This window comes from Lutjanus erythropterus, chromosome 15 (genome assembly GCF_056507025.1).
Source record: "Lutjanus erythropterus isolate fLutEry1 chromosome 15, fLutEry1.hap2, whole genome shotgun sequence".
Classification (NCBI taxonomy): Eukaryota; Metazoa; Chordata; class Actinopteri; order Lutjaniformes; family Lutjanidae; genus Lutjanus; species Lutjanus erythropterus.
Genome location: NC_139331.1, coordinates 31,529,017 through 31,548,078, shown reverse-complemented (window position 1 = coordinate 31,548,078; position 19,062 = coordinate 31,529,017). Strand labels below are relative to the sequence as shown.

Genomic DNA, 19,062 nt, shown 5'->3' with positions numbered 1-19,062 from the left:
ATTTGTGACGCTGATACAAAAAAGATGCATAATTCACACTCGTCATGTCTGGACACTGGTGTTAACTGCACTCAAGGACTCATTGTGTGTCTAAATGTGTATGCAAAATTGTGCCAAACACATGAGCTAACTTCCTAATCCTCAGGTCTTCAGACCAGTGGTTCCCAACCCTTTTTCCTTGGAGCCGCTCCCACTTCACACACGCACACACACACACGCACACACACACACACACACACACACCAACAACATAAGTCAATGATTTCAGAGCTTTATTTTTAAAAATATTGTAATTTACATCAATAGTATTAATAGTTTCTGTTCTTAAAATCATTACGTTTGGTGTCTCTTTTCTAGTAAAAGCGGAATGTTTTTTCTTTTAAAGAGATAGTTCACCAAAAAATTAAAATTCAGTCACTATCTACTCACCCTCATGCTGATTGAAGGTGGGGTTTAGTTTTTGAGTTCACAAAACACTGCTGGAGTTTCACAGGAAATCAACTTTACAGAATCTTCCAAACAGTGGAAGATGTTGGAAAAATGTGGATTATTGCAGCTTTAAGTGCCTCTTATCTGGACTGGATTGTCTTGAACAAAGTGAAAACAAGCTAATTTTTCAACTGTGGAGGTCCAAATGAAACAAATGGACAAAAAAAAATTATAATAATGTTAACACCTGACAGTATTTTAGTGAGAAGTCATTAATAAGATGAAAGAGCACGCTGCCTTTCACGCAGCTTTGCTTCTTCTTGGCTTGTCGATGTCATGCTGCATCTTGAACTGTTTGTAGTGACGGAGCTCTAAGAGGAAAGGCCTCCAGTCATTTGAGGGATGAAGAAAGTGAAAATCTGTTTCCTGTAAGGGTTCAGTCACATTCAAGCACCAAATTTAATCTCCCTCAGCTGTGCAACACTACGATGAACTGCTGATACTGAGAATTAAAGGCTTCTTTGGTGTTAAATCAGATGCAAACCTGGATGGAGGAAAAAGACTGAAAGAGTCATAAAGACAGAGTTCAGTTTGTCATAAGTTATGACCTGTGGGGTTTGTGTTCCTCACACCAAGTTGTGCATGTGAATGTTTTGGACTTGGATGTGCTGTAACCAGCGGTTTTCAAGAACTTTTGTCATGCATGGTCAGTGTTGCTGCTCCTGGAAATTTGCTCCGGAAATGTGCAGGCAGAATTCAAAAGATACTCAGAAGTTACATGGCAGCGCTGGAGGAGGTTGTAATAGTGTACGGCTGTTCGAGTAAGGTCCATTTTATTTGACTGGAAACAGGTCTTTGAGTCTCGCCACAGCCACCAGACTCCATTTAAAGAAACAGTTATTTTATCATCGTACAGCAAACCTCATTCAAACTCACCACAAACATCTTGGCTGGTCTTTCCACTGTTCCAAACAATCACAAACTCTGGTTATTGGATTGACCCTTCGCTAAGTCCCACCTCCTAACAGCAAACTGTCCAATCATAACTTAGCAACCGTACCTAGAGCTGTCAAGTTTTCCATTTCTGTACATGTTTAAGGTGTGCAGGAGGCTCTGAGAAGAGCGATACTCTGCTTTTTATAAGTCTGGATGGTGATGTAGTTTTTGTTGTTTTAGCTGTCTTCTACAATCGTGGTCCAGGTCATCTGCCTGGGTGTCCTGTCTCAAGGTGTGGAGCGCTAACTGAGTCCCTGTGCTTCCTTTTCCCACATTGATGTGTGTATCTCTATCATCTATTTTGTAGATATACTTGCTGTATTTCACCATCCAACCAATGTTTTGCTGAGATGTAAGCTAGCTTTAGCCTCAGTCTTTTAGCTGTAACATTATATCATGTGCGCAGCTGTCAGGCAACTTCACATTTACACTTTCACAGGGTTCTTGTTTTAAAACATGTCAGATGTTAACATTGTCTTAACAAAGACCTTGTGTTTCAACAGTTACTCACAATTTCGATGTTGTATCTGCCACAGTTATCACTGTGAACTGCATAAATGCAGTGCAAGAATTGAAACTTTGGCAGGCTTAGCAACAGTAACTAAGGAGGGTGGGGCTTAGCAAAGGGTCAGTTGCCCAAAAGGATTACATTGCAGCTCATTTCACAGCTGATGGCCGCAGCATTGTCACTAATTACAAGGTCAATTTCAAAATATTGTCTCCATAAGTCACTTAGACACAGAAACATGGCAAAATAGAGTGAAGGCTGAAAAAAACTGAAGTTACCCTTTAAATCTGTTATGGTCGGTGCATGTTCACATGTGGCGCAAACTTTCTTGATGAGGTTCTCTTAGTTAGACGTGATGTTTTTGATTACTTTGTTCACATTTTGCAGAGACAGAGGGTAGCTCTTTGCTTTCCCACCGTCCTCTGTTGGCACTGACTATCAGAGCCCAACTGACTGTGTGATAAACTGTTATATCCCCTGAAAAACTCACTGTAATTACGAGATAACTCACCTCGTACGCTCACACAAACACACACAGACACAGACAGGTTTGCAGGGGTACAGAGAGTTTACTGGGATCTCCTAGCAGCCCTAATGGTTCCTGCCGAGCTCCAGTCTAAATGTCAACCTGACCCCTCCATCCCCCTCTGTAATGAGAAAGTCCAGACTGAGCGCTCTTTAACGACTTTGTCAAACACTCACAGATCTGCCGCCGGGGCTCATGGGGGTCGAACACCCACCGACTCCTGACAGCGGCGGGTTTAATTTTATCCCGCCGAGATGTCTCTGTCTGACACAACCTCTCCGTCATGAGTCTTATCTATTTGTTCTGTGTTCCCTTTCACTTTATTCAAATGGCGGCCATATTTGTTTTACATCATGTGTAGCGTGGGAAACTAGAAACTCAAACCAGGAGAGTAAATGTGCTCAGTTCAGAGTAAACAGACCAGTGTAAGTCTGCGAGGAAATGTGACTTGACAAACTTAATCTGCACAAAAAGCACTAAAAGCTGCTCGTAAAGTTGATTGCGATTCATCGTCAAAGTCTTGACAAATAAACCGTGAAGGTTAGGATGCTTTTAATTAGAAATTAAGTAATGTCATCATAGATTGTTCAGTGGTAACGTATCAATGGCTGCACCTGCCGAATTGTCAATGGTGCATTTAAGATTGAATCACTGCTTGTGATGATAAATGGCTTCTGGGACACAGGAAATGTTTTTATCAGATTTATGAGCACATTTGGCTCCTGGTTTTTGAAAGGAGGTCATGTTGGAGTCCTGCCATAACTGTATCTGTCAAAGCACGCTTCATTTTTCGCCTGTCGTGATCCATATGTGCTCAAATACTTGAGGTGCCGACATCGCAGCTGCTTAAAGGTATAGTTACAGTTCTGGAGCTCCTTCTTGCATCCTGTATTACTCAAATGGAAGCAAACTGTGGAGGGTTATTTAAAGGTTTTGCACAGGAGATCAGCTGTGCCATTTCCGTAGTGATTTTTGACATTAATCCTGCAATAATAAGACTGTTTATTTTTCCAAGTTACAAATAGCGTTCATGTCAGCACTCAAGTAATAATTGCAACACATCCTCACACTTAAACGACAGGTCATTGACTCCAGTGACTCCCAGAATTACATATAAAACTAAAATAAATTGTTGCCTCGTGCTCAGTGTTGTGACATGGTTGCAGTTTGTTTAGGTTTATGCACCAAAACTACTTGGTTAGGTTTAAGAAAAGATCACGTTAGTGTAAATATGTTTGTTACATAAGTTAAGTTATGGAAGTGAAAACAGACAATGTTTTTGCTTTAATTTATCATTATGAAGTAATTGTTGATTGGATAGTGTACGGCTACAGAATAATGATGCTCTGTATGTGGTTTAAGCTGGAATGAGAGGAGATACCATCCTGTTTGTCAGCAAAATGACCAATGACCTTTCATCTGTCTGTCACCAGGCAGAAAATGATGAATGTCTCCGTTATTAGACTGGTTGTTAGACTAAATTAAGAGAAAAATTCAGTCTTCTGTTTTCTTCTTTCTTTGCTAATGTCATTTTTTCTAACATAACTCCTCCCTGCACCCCTCAAAGTCAAACTGCGTTATCATTATCACTATGCAATGTGCATAATACCATGTACCTCTTCAGTGAACACGTCGTTCTTCTCTTCTATGCATCAATATACATACATTTTTTTAAGTGGGGTTGATCAGTTCTCCATGGAGCAACACTGAGGAAACAAAAGCAATTTGGTGTTGTGTGTCTCTGCAACTGTGGCACAAACAATAATACCACTTACAAACTTCCAAATTTGGAGGTTTCCATTTTCAGTTATGTTATGTACAGGTATAATCTGCAACATGGTGCTAAAGACTGTGTGGTGGTGGCTGTATCTGCAGAGACCCTGACTTCTGCTTGTACAGAGTTACTTTAAATTCTCAGGAAAAAATACAGAATAATTTGTCCCTCTACTGTGAACTTGTGTAAATCTCTGGCATGAGTTTTATTTCATTTATAACTTTTTCCCTCTGCCCCTAAAAGAAAATTGATGCGGCAGATTTTGCAAAATGCATGCCCCTTTCCTATAAAACATTTCTTAAGAAACGTGAATTCTTCTTAGGAAGTCGGGATTGGTGTAACTGTATAGTTGTCTGGGCGCAAACGGTAAACTTTCAGAGATGTGTAGATCTTATACACGCTGCACAATATCAGAAGGAAGGAAAAGGAATAAAATGAGTGAAATTTTGTCAGAATTTGGGATAAATGGGCAATTATTGAGGCTACGTTAACTGATTTCCTCCTTTGCTTCTGTCATAATTGCTACACCAACTAGAGGCTGCTGCCTAACGTTGCAAATATGTGTTGCAATAAGCTGCACACACCAGTGAACTATATGGCCATTTTGCTGGTGAGGGTGGCAGGTGTAGTTATGACAGGGAAAGATTTTTCTGAAAGTTGACTTGGTTGTTGCAGTAAAATTCAGAAGTCCTTTGGAGCAGAAAAAAAAGCCTTGGATGCCTCACATCCAACATGAGAGTCTCTCCCAACTCTTCCCCCTTATAGAACATGAATGCAGTGTAATCCTCACCTGTGGCGCAGAAAATCTGCACTCACTTTGATGGACGGGATGGGGAGATTGGACACACCAGGAATCCCCCAGGATGGGTTGAAGGACGTGTCTACAGAGAGGGACGTGTGCACAACTTTTCTTACACTGCTGCCACTGCAACCCGGATAAACAGTGGAAAATGGATGTGTGAATGGATGGATTCACTTTGTGGCTATCAGCAGTATTTGTTGAGTCACCATTTCCATTTGTGCTGATGTTAATACACAGAGCCATGTTTTGGAAAAACTGGCAGAGCAGTTGTGTTTTTTGTAAATCAGAACCGAGCGCTTTAATATTGTTTGACTGGGCTAATAATGAGGGGTTTACCTCTTCTCATGCAGAAGCAGCAGCCACTTCCACACACACACTCCTCATAGTTACATTGATCTTAAAGGTGAATCGGTTCTTTCTTACTCTGTGACCGTCCTTTCCACAATGTTTTATGTGCATTCATTCACAGCTGTTTTTTTTTTTTTAAATATCCTCCTAAAAAGCAAACAGGCAGCTGAAATGGGGCAAAAACACAACTGCTGTCCAACTGTGTTGGCGGGAGAAACAAATCACATAACACTGGTCTAGAGACAGCCACAATCCTCACACCACAAGGATTTCCTTCTGTTTATTTTTGTTGGACGTACATTTGTGTGTGTGTGTGTCTGACAGTATTGTGGCTTAAAAAGTGCCACAGAGCTAGTCAGAGCTGAATTGTGGCACTAGAGGGCACCAGTGGGAACAAACACACACAGCTGAACTTGTTTTCCTGTCAGGACCCTCACTGACAAAATGCATTTCATAACCATAATCCTCCCTACACTGCTTTTCGAAGTCTGTAAGGAGTTTGCACACCCGAATTCTGAATTTTTAATGTTCTAATTTTTTCTGGAACTGTACTGGAGACACTGAAAACCATTCTTCCAAAAGCTTTCTTTTTTTTAAACTTTATTAACAAATATTAATTTCTAGACACCCAGCTGAGTGTATCTCTAAGAGATGCTCGCAGCGACTTTATCTTCTCAGGAAACTCTGTGGCCTCAGAGTCAATCAGCAGATTTTGGAGCTTGTTTGCAAAACTACTGCGGAAAGTGTTTTAACCTTTCATCTTCCTGCTTGGTACGGTCACCTAAATTACAGACTTTGATCCGACTTTTTACAAAGAGGACGAGGAAGAAGGTGAGGAGCGTCCTGTCAGATCGCTCCCATAAAATAGTTGACTGTTGAGGCAGTGTCATCCTGGAAGAGACTATCCCCGTCTTGATTTGCAGTGACTCTTGCTGTCCCTTTAAAGGGAAATTGGATCGAAACCATGCATGGAAATTGTGCATCATTTGTTTCTTCACCCATGTGCTCAGTTTGTTCTTTAATTTGTAATCCTCGATCTTGTATAAAAATTTCAGTGTGTCATACTGCGCTTATCTTTTGTGTTCAGTCAGGAGGAGATGGACAACAAGGCCATGTATCTGAGTACATATGAAGAGAGGGAGAACGGCTCTGTGTATGAAGAGGCCTACGATGGACGCAACCTGTCCAAACTCAACCTGTGTGATGAAGGTAAGGAGGACGGTTGTGGGGAGTTTGACGACAGGAAGCTGAAAACACTGGGCTGAATGTAAGGGTCGGTGTTTTCCTTTTTTAGATATTCTGAACTAAAACACTTTCTTTTTTTAATCCATAGGACAAATTAGTTTGAACTGATTTTAAACTGTGTTTATAGACTCGTGTCTCTGGCAGAAATGTGCCAGTAGTGTGTGTGTGTGTGTGTGTGTGTGTGTGTGTGTGTGTGTGTGTGTGTGTGTGTGTGTGTGTGTGTGTGTGTGTGTGTGTGTGTGTGTGTGTTGGAACTGAGCCCTGCCCTCAGTCAAACACGCAGAGGACAGAGAAGCTTGCCAGACCTGTCAGCATAGTGTTTTTTTGTTTGTTTTCTTTTTATTTGTTTGTTTTCTGTCTGGCTTGTCATAAAGCTCAGGACAGATTGACACACAAGCTTCTCCTCCATTTTCTTGGTTACCAGGGTGACGAACCCCGCCCCGCCCAATCTAAAATGAGTGTCAGTGACGACACCAGCGCCTCTCTGAAAAGTTCCTAGATTTTCAAGAAGTCCTGGGAGTGGAAGCACAAAAAATCGTTGCACTCTGCTGCCTGTTTCTCAGGGCAGATGCATGCTGTTACGTACGCTCTGTCCTCGCAGGGGACAACTGAAAAAAACACACTGGCACTCAGGAAAACGTTATATGGACACAAGTCCTAAGTCTATATAAACTCAAAATGTCCTGCTGGCATGACACACTGACCACAGGGACAGCTCTGAATACATGCAAGAAGCAAGAAAGAAAAATACACACATCAACCATTGATCATGCACAGAATCCCTTGAATTATGTATAAAAGAAAGAATTGTTGCACTGCAAGCTCAAATTCAAAACTTTTAACGTCCCATACTTTTGATTTATTTTTGTTTTATTTAGCCTTCAACTTTTTTTTTTTAGAAATTGCCAGATTCTATGAAAACCCTATTCTGATGTGACTTACATGCAGATCTTCACACGCCATGATTGATTTTCAAAAAGGGACTTTCTGCAGAATGATTTGTGCATGTACGCAGAAACGCCCACACACACTAATAACCAACACAGATTCGGTCAAGTCCACACACACACACACACACACACGAAGAAGCATGCTGTCACCGCTTGGCATTCACTCCTCTCTCGCTATGGTCATCTGTGAAAGCAGGAATGTCCAGGAGCAACATCTGTGTGAGTGTGTGTTTTAGTGTGTGTGTGTGTGTGTGTGTTTTAGTGTGTGTATGTGTGTATATATATATATATATATATACAGGTGCAGCTGCAACAAATCCACAGTTGACCCTGTGGTGCTCTCAGGTTTCGACCCACAGCTCTGCGAGTTCGGTGGGAAAGTCTTAAGCGAACATTAACTGGAGAATTTGTTGACATTTTGATGGAAAGTGGACAAAGGCCTCACACATCAGACGGACCGTCCTCGTCCAACTTCTCTAATCCTCGAACATTTTCACACCTCGTTCAATTAGAGGAGATATCCCCAAACACAGCCAGTTCATCTCATCTGGGTGTTGTAGAGGAGAGCAAAACAAAGCAGTCAGAAGGTTTCAGTGAGAGTGTGAGCCAACAGTGATTCACAGAACCACAGGACTAGTGTGTATTATGGGTGAAGAAAAAGGGGTTTTTCCAGGAGGAAAAATCAGGCTTTATGGGGTAAATGTGGTCTTAAGCTTCTATTTTTTTTAAAGTGGGGTTATATAAGGTGCTTATCCTCAATCAGTATATTACCTACAGTAGAAAGCAGTCAACAGACACAGAGAGGAGCACCAGCACAGAACCTAAGTGGGCCAGCAGCAAAATGTATTTCAGCCACTTAAAAGGCGGACCTAAAAAAATCAAGGTCGTTTTAACTGTACACTATATTTAGGATATTTTAACTACTTAACCTTTTTTCTGATGGGAAACTGCCTTTTATATAAGCCAAATGCCACTCTGTAGTGCAATGCATTCAGCAGCAGCAAATAATAAGTCTGTTTAAATGTGTGCGGATGGAGCTGAAGCGCCTCCCTGATGGGAGGAGCTTAAACAGGTGGTGTCCAGGGTCTATAGCGTCTTTTAAAATGTTCTTAGCCCTCTTCAAACATTGTGCGCCATAAAAGTGAAGGCAACTCAGTGCCAACAATGTCCTGTGCTGTTTTCACAGCAGACTGTGGGGCTTTTTTTTGTCAGCTTTGGTGCCGCCGCCGCACCAGGCCGTCATACAGTTCAAGGCGGCAGTAGATCAACAGCTCCTGTGTTCTGCGAGGTAGAACTGCTAATTTTGCCAGTGGAGTCTGGTGGTATGTGAGAGAGTTTGTGCTGTGGTCCTGCAGTGTTCCTGCAGCCTGCATGGCTTCACACTCACCTCAACCATAGCTCATAAATATGACGTCAGCCTGTTTAATACTTAGTCTGTCTCCAACTCGCTATTTAGACTGCTGTACTCATTTTTGCATGTGAAATTACTACATATTGCTAAAACTTGTTTTGCTGCTGGCCCTGTCCACAATAGTTTACTGTGTAGCTTCCTTCACTCCCCTCTGCTTCTCCAAACTGGGGGCATGTCGACCTCCATCAACTGTAGGTAACACACTGACTATTGATAAGTTCTTCATGCAACGCCACTTAAAATAATCCAGATTATCCCTTGAGGGTCGTGACCTCATACACACACAGTTCCACTGGCTGGTTATTTATTATAGTTATTATAACAGTACATATCAATTAATTTGACAGTGAAATGTTAAAATGTAAAAATATGCACACACAAAGTAGAACATTTAAAGCATTTTTTGTTTTGTTTGGGAAACAGGCTGCTCACAAACATAACGTCGCCTGCCAATTATTCAGTCAGTGCATGACTTTTATTAAGTCTATGGCACATGTGTATCTGATTTGGAAGGTTAAAGTTAAATGTACAGTCCCCTGTCCTTGTAAATTCACTAATTTCCCCAAAAACTGCCAAAAACACAGACAGTGCCAGTAACTGACTCACACTGTCCCTGCATGAAATTAAACTGAGTCAGGAAACGTGTCAAAATAGGTCAAAATTTATTGTTGCACCCCTAAGTTTGCTAATAAAATAAACCTCCAAGTGCGCTAATAAAATAAACCTCCAAGTTTGCTAATCCTTGTCTAATCTGATTGTCTAAACAGTACAGTATGTTGACACCACCATCCCCAGACAGACATTAGTCAGAGGGAACACACACAGCAGTGCAATAATGTAACTTCCAAATGTGTTTACAATTACTTGATGAATGAAAATGGACTCTTCTGTCTCCCCGAAAGCCAGTTGGAAAACTCCAAAGCATCACTGAACATCTTTGAAAAGTTTTGTCTTCTCATTTTCACCGGGATGCTTTTTCACAGAAACAAGCACTGGGTTTTATACAACAGCACATGAATACTTAAGGTAAGTATAGATGCGGTAATAAATATAAAGTGTATAAGGAGTAAATGCTAATACAAGTGCCCTAATAGTAAAAGGTAAACTTCCATTCTTTCATTTGTTAGCCTAGCTTAGCACAAAAACTGGAAGCAGGAAATGGATGGCTGAGCAAAGTTCGAACATTCACCCATAGACTGTCTGTATATAGAAACCAACAACATGAGAGCTCCCTAAAAGTGAAGCTGAAGCATCGTGTTCGCCCCCTGGTGGCTGGCTGCAGTACAGGTCATAAGTCCTGCCTCCTCAATGCTCATAGGTGGGACATGAGCAAACTAAACTAAAAGTACACATCAAACACATTTCTACTGAAGATGGTTTCTATCATTTTAGGTACGTCTCATCACACTGATGTTCATCTTCATTTTCTGATCAGTTTGGTTTTAATCAGTCATTTGGTTTCATGTCTGCTTGTGCTGTTCTTCCCCTGTCCTTGGAACAACAGCAGAAAGCGTCCCAGAATGCAGAGTCCTAAAACCTAATGCATGCAGGCTGGAGAAAAAAAAAAATGCCAGAAAACTATGTGATAATTTCCCCCTCAAGCTCCAGACTGTTTTTATTTTACCTTGTGTTTGAAGGTGTTTGTTTGATGTGTGGTTGTTTCGTCTCTTCCTTTTAAAATGTGTTTTGAAGTTCAGCACTAGTTGAGCCGACGAGCTCGGAATGAAATTTCTGTTTCTATACATTCCATCCATGTGACACACACACACACACACACACACACACACATCTGAGCCAGCTGTGTTTGTCTTACACTCCAGGAGTGTGTGTTCTTCATCACAGAGGGGAAGTGTGTGTGTGTGTGTGTGTATCAGCAACAATCCAGCAGTGTCCACTGACAGATTGTCATGGTCCAAATGAAACCATGCTGTTGGGAGGCCTGTGCTGCAAAATCAGTGTTTATATTTAAAAGTCAGACTCAAGCCAACCACACGACTGTTCACAGGAAGATAGAATCTCATTATAACCTCATCATATCCCAGCGGGTGTCACATTTATCATAATGTTCATGTCACAAAGCCACAGTGATTTCCCAGAGACACCTGTCTGTTCCTATTTCACATCCTCTGTGGGGCCGGTTGAATTCAAGAAGATATTTAACTTTCGTCCAGCTTTTCTTTTATCCCTCCAGTTCGTCTATAAACACAAACATGTGTTTACACCTCTCCTCACAATTAAGGCAAATCAGCTGGAAACATTAAAAAAGAAGAACACGAGTGTCCAGCCAATTCCTGAAATTAGATAGCTAGCAACAGCAAATAATGTCAACCACAGCCTTCAAAGCTGGCTAAAACTTTTTTGGAACAAGAAGTCCTTGTTTTTAGATAAAAGCAGACTTGTTCTGTGAAGGAATTTGGCAAAGTGGCAAATCTGTTTTAGCTGTAAATAACACACATTTCAAGCTATAGTTAAGCTCAGCAGTCTTAGCAACAGTTGCTAAGGGGAGCGGGGCTTTGTATTTTTTATGTAAGTTATACTTTATCTTTTCTTTTGTAGTGTCTCTGCTGCACTAATGTCCTTATAATATTTTAGCAGTAACCAAAATAAGTCCATTGTACAGTACTATACAACAATGCACAATTGTCAAGTAATATCACATTCCTATTCCACTGACTTATGAAGGATGTGACTCCATAACAACCTTCCAAAATCTCTTTATCCTCTTGACCTGAAGGGAATGTTCCCTCAACATCAACAGTCTAATCCCTGCCTCCTGCCAAGCTATCGCACGCACACACACACACACACACACACACACACACACACACACACACACACACACACACACACTCAAACACACACAAGCACACACACACGGAAAAAACACTTCCATCATTCATAAACAGCGCAGTGTCATTTTTATCAAGACTAATTCTTGCACATCTGTTTGACCCTGAGAGGAGTGTTAAGTGGTGACATGACTTATAGTAATACTGAGCTCCTCACTGGCTGATTACGTGTGTGTGTGTGTGTGTGTGTGTGTGTGTGTGTGTGTTTATTTGTGATGCATATAACAGAATCCATTTGCGTGAATTCTGTTATAAGTAAATATATCTGATTGATCACCTATCCTTGTGTGTATAGGTGTCATGCTGCTGTGACAGATGTTTTTCTAACTGCGGTGAAAAAGGGACGTATTCCCATAAGGTGGCAGTTTACCACAACAGCCCAAATAATTGTAGTTCACTGTTCTTTATTGACAGATAAATGCAGTGTAGCTCCTTTAGAAAATAGGGCAGTGCATAATGTGTGTTCGGCATTGTAAGCTGTCAGTGTGGCAGTAAATGTACGGTGCAGCTTCTCAAGAGCAATAAAAGTCTCATCTGTTGTTTCTGAACTGCTGGGAAGATGAAGGGGGTTATTCTCGATGTAAACTGAACAGGAAAGGCTAACAATAACGTTATCTTTGTGACTAGTATGTCACCTCCAGTGAGCTTGTATCCCTTTCAGCAGCTTTGTATCAGGACAACTGTTTTTTTTTCAGCAGCTAAGTTTGTCATGAATCTGCAGGGGTTTAGAGACACATTATTTTAGATATTTTCATCACAAATTCCTCCAGGAGTGATTGTTTGCACTCTCTGATGTCAAATTACATCAACAATCATCATTTTTTGTAACTAAGTGCAGGACTAATAGCCTACATAACTGATTTGATCAAAATATTTTCACGGATTCATATGTTGTTCTTATTATCTACAGTTAATTCTTGGTATGAAAAGGACAGCATTCAGGGCAACTGCCTGTGATTTAGGATTGCAGTGATGGCGCTAATGAGCTCAACTCCACGTTAAGTTTCACATGACTGCAGTGTTGCGGTAATGCAGTTATCGTTTCAGCCCTGCTGCAACATGATGGATGCCACTGGCCTGAAGACGATAATATTTATGCATACATGATCTTTCATGTGATTTATGTTTGTCGCAATGCAAGTAAGACCGTTTTCAACCACTAAACCAAGAATGTGTTTGACATTGCTGCTTGCTTGCTTGTCATGTATGTTCTCTGCAGTATGTATGTGGTAAATAACATGTTTGCATGCACTGCAGTCATTGATGGTTTGATGTATGATATTATTATGTTCATATACAGTTTGTCACTGTACCAGTAAATGTCAGACTTTACAATGAAAGCCTTGTAATTATTTTTTATTTAGCTTTAACCGCCAGTCCTTGACTCTATGGACTCTTCTAACATTTTTGCAAATAATTGGAAAACATCATGACCTCAGTTGTTGTGAACACTCCTCTTGCCTTATAGATATTTTCCCAGCAACCGATAAACAAGCTTTCAGAGGAATTTTGTTTTGTAGAAGGCAAACAAATATTCAAACAGAATTAATAAACAATATGTTTATTCCAAAAGCCAAATTCCTTTTGCTGTTTTATTCATAAGAAAACCTGGCATGTTGCAACTACAAAATCTTTCCACCTCTAACTGGACTTTCCTCTTGTCTCCGGTCCTAATCCTCTCGTCTCCGTCAGGTTCTGGAAAGCGTCGCAGGAAGCAGGATCAGTGCTGCGGTCACCTGAACTCCCTCTCGGCCATCAAGTACGCCATCGTCTCCCTCTACATCCTGGTTCTTCTCACCATCTTCGGACTCTGTCTCGCAGGTAGGTTGTGTGTGACTGGGTCCATGTGCTAACTAGATGATATAATCATCCATTAGCTCTTTGACGATCATAAAACACTTTCTTTTTAATCCTTATCCTTATCCTTTTTTTTTTTTACCACTTTAGGATGTTTTCAGGGCTCTAGTCCACACAAAGTGACAGTTTGGCACAAAACTAATTAAGATTATGAAAATTATCAATCATACTGTACTATAAAAATACAGTATATATAGGGTGTACAAAATAATAGCATTATAGAACTATCTTTCAACTCTTCTACGTGACTTTCCTTCATCACTAGTTTGTCCTAGAAAAAGAAAATAGGAGTAAAAGACATAAAGAAAGAAACGAGAGAGAAGAGTGAGAAACAGACATGTAGTTTACTGTACTGCAGGCTACACATTAAGGAAGAAAACATATTGTCATATAATATTTTGTTGTCAGAGCTCTGTTGTGCAGATGATACAAGGTTGAACTATAATGAAGGACACACATGCACACATATGCACCACAAAAACCCACTAAGTTAATCTAAGGTCTGACACTCTGGGATGCAGCCAGAAGCTTTACACCCCTCTTAAACTGCCTCTTCTAGTTAAGCAGTGAGAACACACACACTCACAGTGAATAAACATTTGAAGCATAACCTTAACTCTAGAAAAATAAAGTCCTGCTGGGGATTTTATTGACTATTTTACTGCTATATCTGTTGAAATGTTTGTAATACCATAACTCAACACCAAAAGTAGCACAGATTTCTGTATCTGCTTAATGCAGCTTCCCTCCGTTCGTAGAGGTTTTTCTCATCTGAATCGTGGAATCAGCTTTCCAACAGCGATGCACGACTGACCTCTGCGCGTCCCGCTGCCAGCGCAGAGCTCCGCGCATGTGTGACAGTTTTAAACGCGACTCCCACATGCGAGGTTACATGTGTCACAGGATTTTGGAAGCGTGACAAAGCCCGACCTTTTAGACTGCTACATAAAAGACGGAGAACAGTTAAAGCGTGACTGCGGCTCGCTCTCATGTGCTGCGTGGTTCCCATACTTCCCGTACACATGGCTCTGGAACTGCCAGGTCACAATCTGCAGAGGATTCCACAAAAGAGACTGTTTTTCATAAATGCTTCTCGTGGTGATGAAAACAACTGGCACTAGAACTGATTTTTCTAGGAGACAAAGACAGTGATAGTTTAGTTTGCGCTGTCTCTGAGTGTTTGGGTTTTGCATTGTTAGCGTGCAACTTTGAGGCATTTAGTCCTGATTAATAACATCATGATCTGCCTTATGGTACCCTAACTGTGAGCAAACTCACTGGGTTCATTTTTGCAGCTAGGTTCATGCACATGTAGAGTGTGCATTACATATTGCATACATACTGTTGACTGAGACAGCAAAGGACTTGCTCAGCTTGAAACTGTCTCTAATTTTCTAATTTCTAAGAATAGAAGTAGACGACGAAACCATCTCAATTAAATATCCACTTACACAGTTGTTTTGCAGCTTTCATTAGTCCTCTTACTTTGAATCATGAGCTCATGTTCAGTTAAGGTAGACAAGAAAAGTGATATAAGTGGGGAAAACTAAAGTGCAAGCCAGTGCGTTGCTCAGGAACCAACCACTGGTACATTATGTAATAAAGGAGGGAGAGTCATCATTCACTTACCCACCAAAACATTTCCCTAGCAGTAAAAAAAACCCCAAAAAAACCTGCCCCCCCAGTCTTGAACCGCTTTTACTAAGTTCCAAAAGTAGTTCAAGATAGTCTTTCAAACATCACATGTCTGAATGATTGCTTCAAAATAAGTGAAACTGCAACATGGAAATTTGGTCTTGTGAGTTATGGAAATTAGCATTAGCTGCTGTTGTTATTTCATATCATTCGGTCTGCGATACGGTGTCGTAATAGATTCCAGCGTCTTCAGAGCTCACGCACCGCTGCAGTTCCTCCTCCTCCTGGTTCATTTGGAAAAACCCTGGCCTGATGCCACAGTAGCCTCATGACCAAGTTTGTGTGTGTGTGTGTGTGTGTGTGTGTGTGTGTGTGTGTGTGTGTGTGTGTGTGTGTGTGTGTGTGTGTGTGTGTGTGAATTAGAAAGCTTTGGAGGTGTGCCCAACTTTATGGCTGTTACCTTCTAAGAACCCTGCAGCGGCCTCCTTGTAAATGTCAACTCTGTTATTAGAGCAGGAGAAGACAAAGAGAGGCTGATAGAGACACAGAGAGGGAACGACGTGACACTGCAAATAGAGATTAACTAGAACCATAAAAGGTTCTTCAGCTTGTCCCCATAGCAGAACCCTTTTTTGTTCCTGGTAGAATCTTAGCACCCATCATAAAAGGCTGTACCTAGAATAATCTCTTAAAGGTTTCACCCATAACTCCCTATATGAGCTTTTATGGAGAACTCTTACATGGTTTAATGGTTCCATTCAGAACCCTCTCTTGGGGTCCGTCCAGAACCTTTCCACCTTCTAAAGGTCCTAACAAGAGCCCACCCAGGGCGTCCTACGAGAACCCATTCATATTCCAAGGGATTACCTAGAAACCTACCTAAGGAATTATACTGAACACCTTTTTATATTTAAAGGTTTTTATCTAGAACGTGGGTTTTAGATACCTGGGGGTTCTATCAAGAACCCTCTTATATTCCAAGAGTTTTACCTCCAACCCACCCAGATGGCTCTAGCAGGAACCCATTTATATTTCTAGGGTTTTACCTAGAACCCACCCAAGCTTCTACTGAGCATCCTTTTATATTTTAATGGTTTGCCGAGAAACCTTCCCAGGTCATTCTACCAAGAACCCTTTTATGTTCTAAGGATTTTACCCAGGGGGTTATCTATCCAGGAGGTCCTAACAAGAACCTTTGTATATTGTAGTACAAAAAAACCCTTGATGACAGAGTTCATCACGGATTTCAACAATCCTTGAAGAACTTTTTCTTTCAAAAAAGGTTATTTGGATAAAAAAAAAGGTTTTTGATGGAACCCTTACTTCAGCTTTCTTCAGATGCAAGTGGTTCTTAGTAGAACCTCAGACCTTCAGGAAGAACCATTTTGGAACCCTAATTAGTTTTGAAGGGCAGATAAATGAAAAAGGAGTTATAAAGAGAAGCGGCAGACCCAGAAGCAGGTTTAAGAGCCATCTGGCTTCAGACCAGCAGGATCCTGCAGGAATCCACAGCTCTCACTAATCCTAATTTCATTTCAAGACCTCCTCTCCCCCGAGCTGCCCACTCATGCCGTAACCACACGGCCGATGCCATTAACCGGACGTGGCTGTGTGTGTATTCCCAGGCACAGAGATGTAGTTAGGAGCTTGGATCTGCTCCGTCGTCGTCACAGAGGTATTTGGTTATTTAAGACTTTTAGATGAGGTTGTTTTAGAAAAGCAATCAAACCGGGCTTTTCAGCCGGCCTCTCTTAAATTAAACGTCGACCATCCAAAAAGCTAAGTGGCTCCAGCGTAACTGCACAGGAGGCCCCCTTCACCCCACACACACACACACACACACACACACACACACACACACACACACACACACACACACTCACACAAACACACTCACGTCTGCTGCCAGTTTTCCGATGTGAACACAGATTCAACTCTGTGTTATCCACATTTGCTTTCTGTTTGAATTCTCACTTGACTTTGACTTTTTGTTTTTTTTCCAGCTCTTACGTTGCCTCTTTGGCCCTCTCCCAACTTCATGGCTCGGCCAGCGTCTCTCGTGCATTCAAACGCATCCATATTTCATTGCTAGCAGGATCACGGAGCCTCATCTCTGGCTGAAACATCTGCATTCATGGCATGCTAAGTACAATATAGTATTTTCTGTGTCAGCGCTTCTGATCCTAAATCTTGGGTTTGGACAAGTGGAGGACGGAGGGTGATAAACAGAAACAGAGACACATGAGACCGAAATGCCAGAGGATGAAAGAGACAGATGAATCCTGCTCCATTTATCATGAAGCTAAGAGCATTAGCGCATTATGAGTCCATTATTTCTACAAGCTTATCTCCATGCAGATAAGACAGACTGGTCAGTTGAAAGGTCACATGGTCAAGTCTCATGATAGACAGTCTCCAGGCCTGCTGAAATGCCCTTGAACCAGACTTTTATCATCTCAGAGGCGCCTGCTGGAGAGACTTTTGTCTCCGTAGTTGCTTTTGTTGGCTGACAGTTTCAAGAGGAGGACCGTCCCTAAAGAGACATGCTTTGTCTTTGCAGCATTAGTCAACTGTGCATGTTGGCCAGTCCAGATGATGGCATGATGTAACTTTTGAGGACTTTACTTCCCAGAAACCTTGTAGGCTAACCTGTGAGTTTCACTCCATACTTTAGAGCAGGTCGTCTCTTGACCTCTCATGAGCCTGAAGCTGGTGTTGAGCCTGTATTTTACATGCACAGGTCAGTTATTTATTCCTGTTGCAGATACAAAACAATGTGTTTCTATGCATCATTTTCCTTCTTCAATCCCTTTAAGCTCCTTTAGTTTGAAGTTGAGTTTAAGTGGAAGGCAGTTATGATATCTGTTTCCTGGGGGAATCAAAACAAGCATGAATAATTGTCTTTAGATCCATATTTATCTGGACAGTGAGGAGTTTTTGCAAAATTTATTGCAGCAATATATTTTAAAAATCACACCTTGTAGAATTTTAAAGCTTCGTCATACTTTGTCTTGCTTTGACGTGTCTTCTCCAAGTTTTGCTGAGTTATTGCATCCTTTAAATTAATTTTGTCTTATCTGCAAACTGTGCAACTGTAACACTTTGGATGGTCTCAGAGAAAAATAATGTCTGAGAGACCTTAAGAACTTCATAAAAAGGAGTTTTCACTTTATTCTGCTGCTGATTGTTTTGGCATTATCGTTAATGGAGAGGCAACAGAAAAAAAAAAACGGCAGCTTTAGACTGCATCTGGTTTCTTTTAAGAAAAGTTGAGAAAGCTCAAAACTTGTGATATGGACCAATCAAATGCAGCAAAGAGGAGGTATGGTTTCCTTCAATAAAGCCAGATACTGGAGAATAAAGCTCATTTGAGCATAATGAGTTGAACGCTCTGTGGGACAAACAAAACCACCTTCCCACTGCACTGCAGAACTTAACACAAGGGATGCACGATATGGATTTTTTTCAGCTGATATTAATAATGTTGCATGGCCCATACCTATAAGATAACCAATAATTTGTGTTAATGTTTCTATATTAATAAGAAGTTCATGTGACCTGTAGTATATGCACACCTGAGGGTAAGAAAGGTGCAAATGTAGTGATCAATGATGGATTAATATTTTTGGTTTCAGAGAGAAAGAGAATCTGCTTCATGTGACATTGTGTCCTCACTGGAAAAGATATAAAAACTAAAATATACAAAATGTGTGCCCTACTGGTCTATTATTT

The 19,062-nt window shown here is 41.0% G+C and overlaps 1 protein-coding gene across 1 annotated transcript in view; it reads left to right on the top strand.

The window, feature by feature from the left end:
• scara5 (scavenger receptor class A, member 5 (putative)) overlaps window positions 1-19,062 on the top strand; it is a 95,307-nt gene that overhangs the window by 2,919 nt on the left and 73,326 nt on the right. The window contains exons 2-3 of the mRNA XM_084737732.1: window positions 6,471-6,592; window positions 13,531-13,659. Coding sequence (XP_084593858.1) covers window positions 6,481-6,592; window positions 13,531-13,659 — 241 coding nt within the window. The 5' untranslated portion in view covers window positions 6,471-6,480. The remainder of the gene's footprint in view (window positions 1-6,470; window positions 6,593-13,530; window positions 13,660-19,062) is intronic.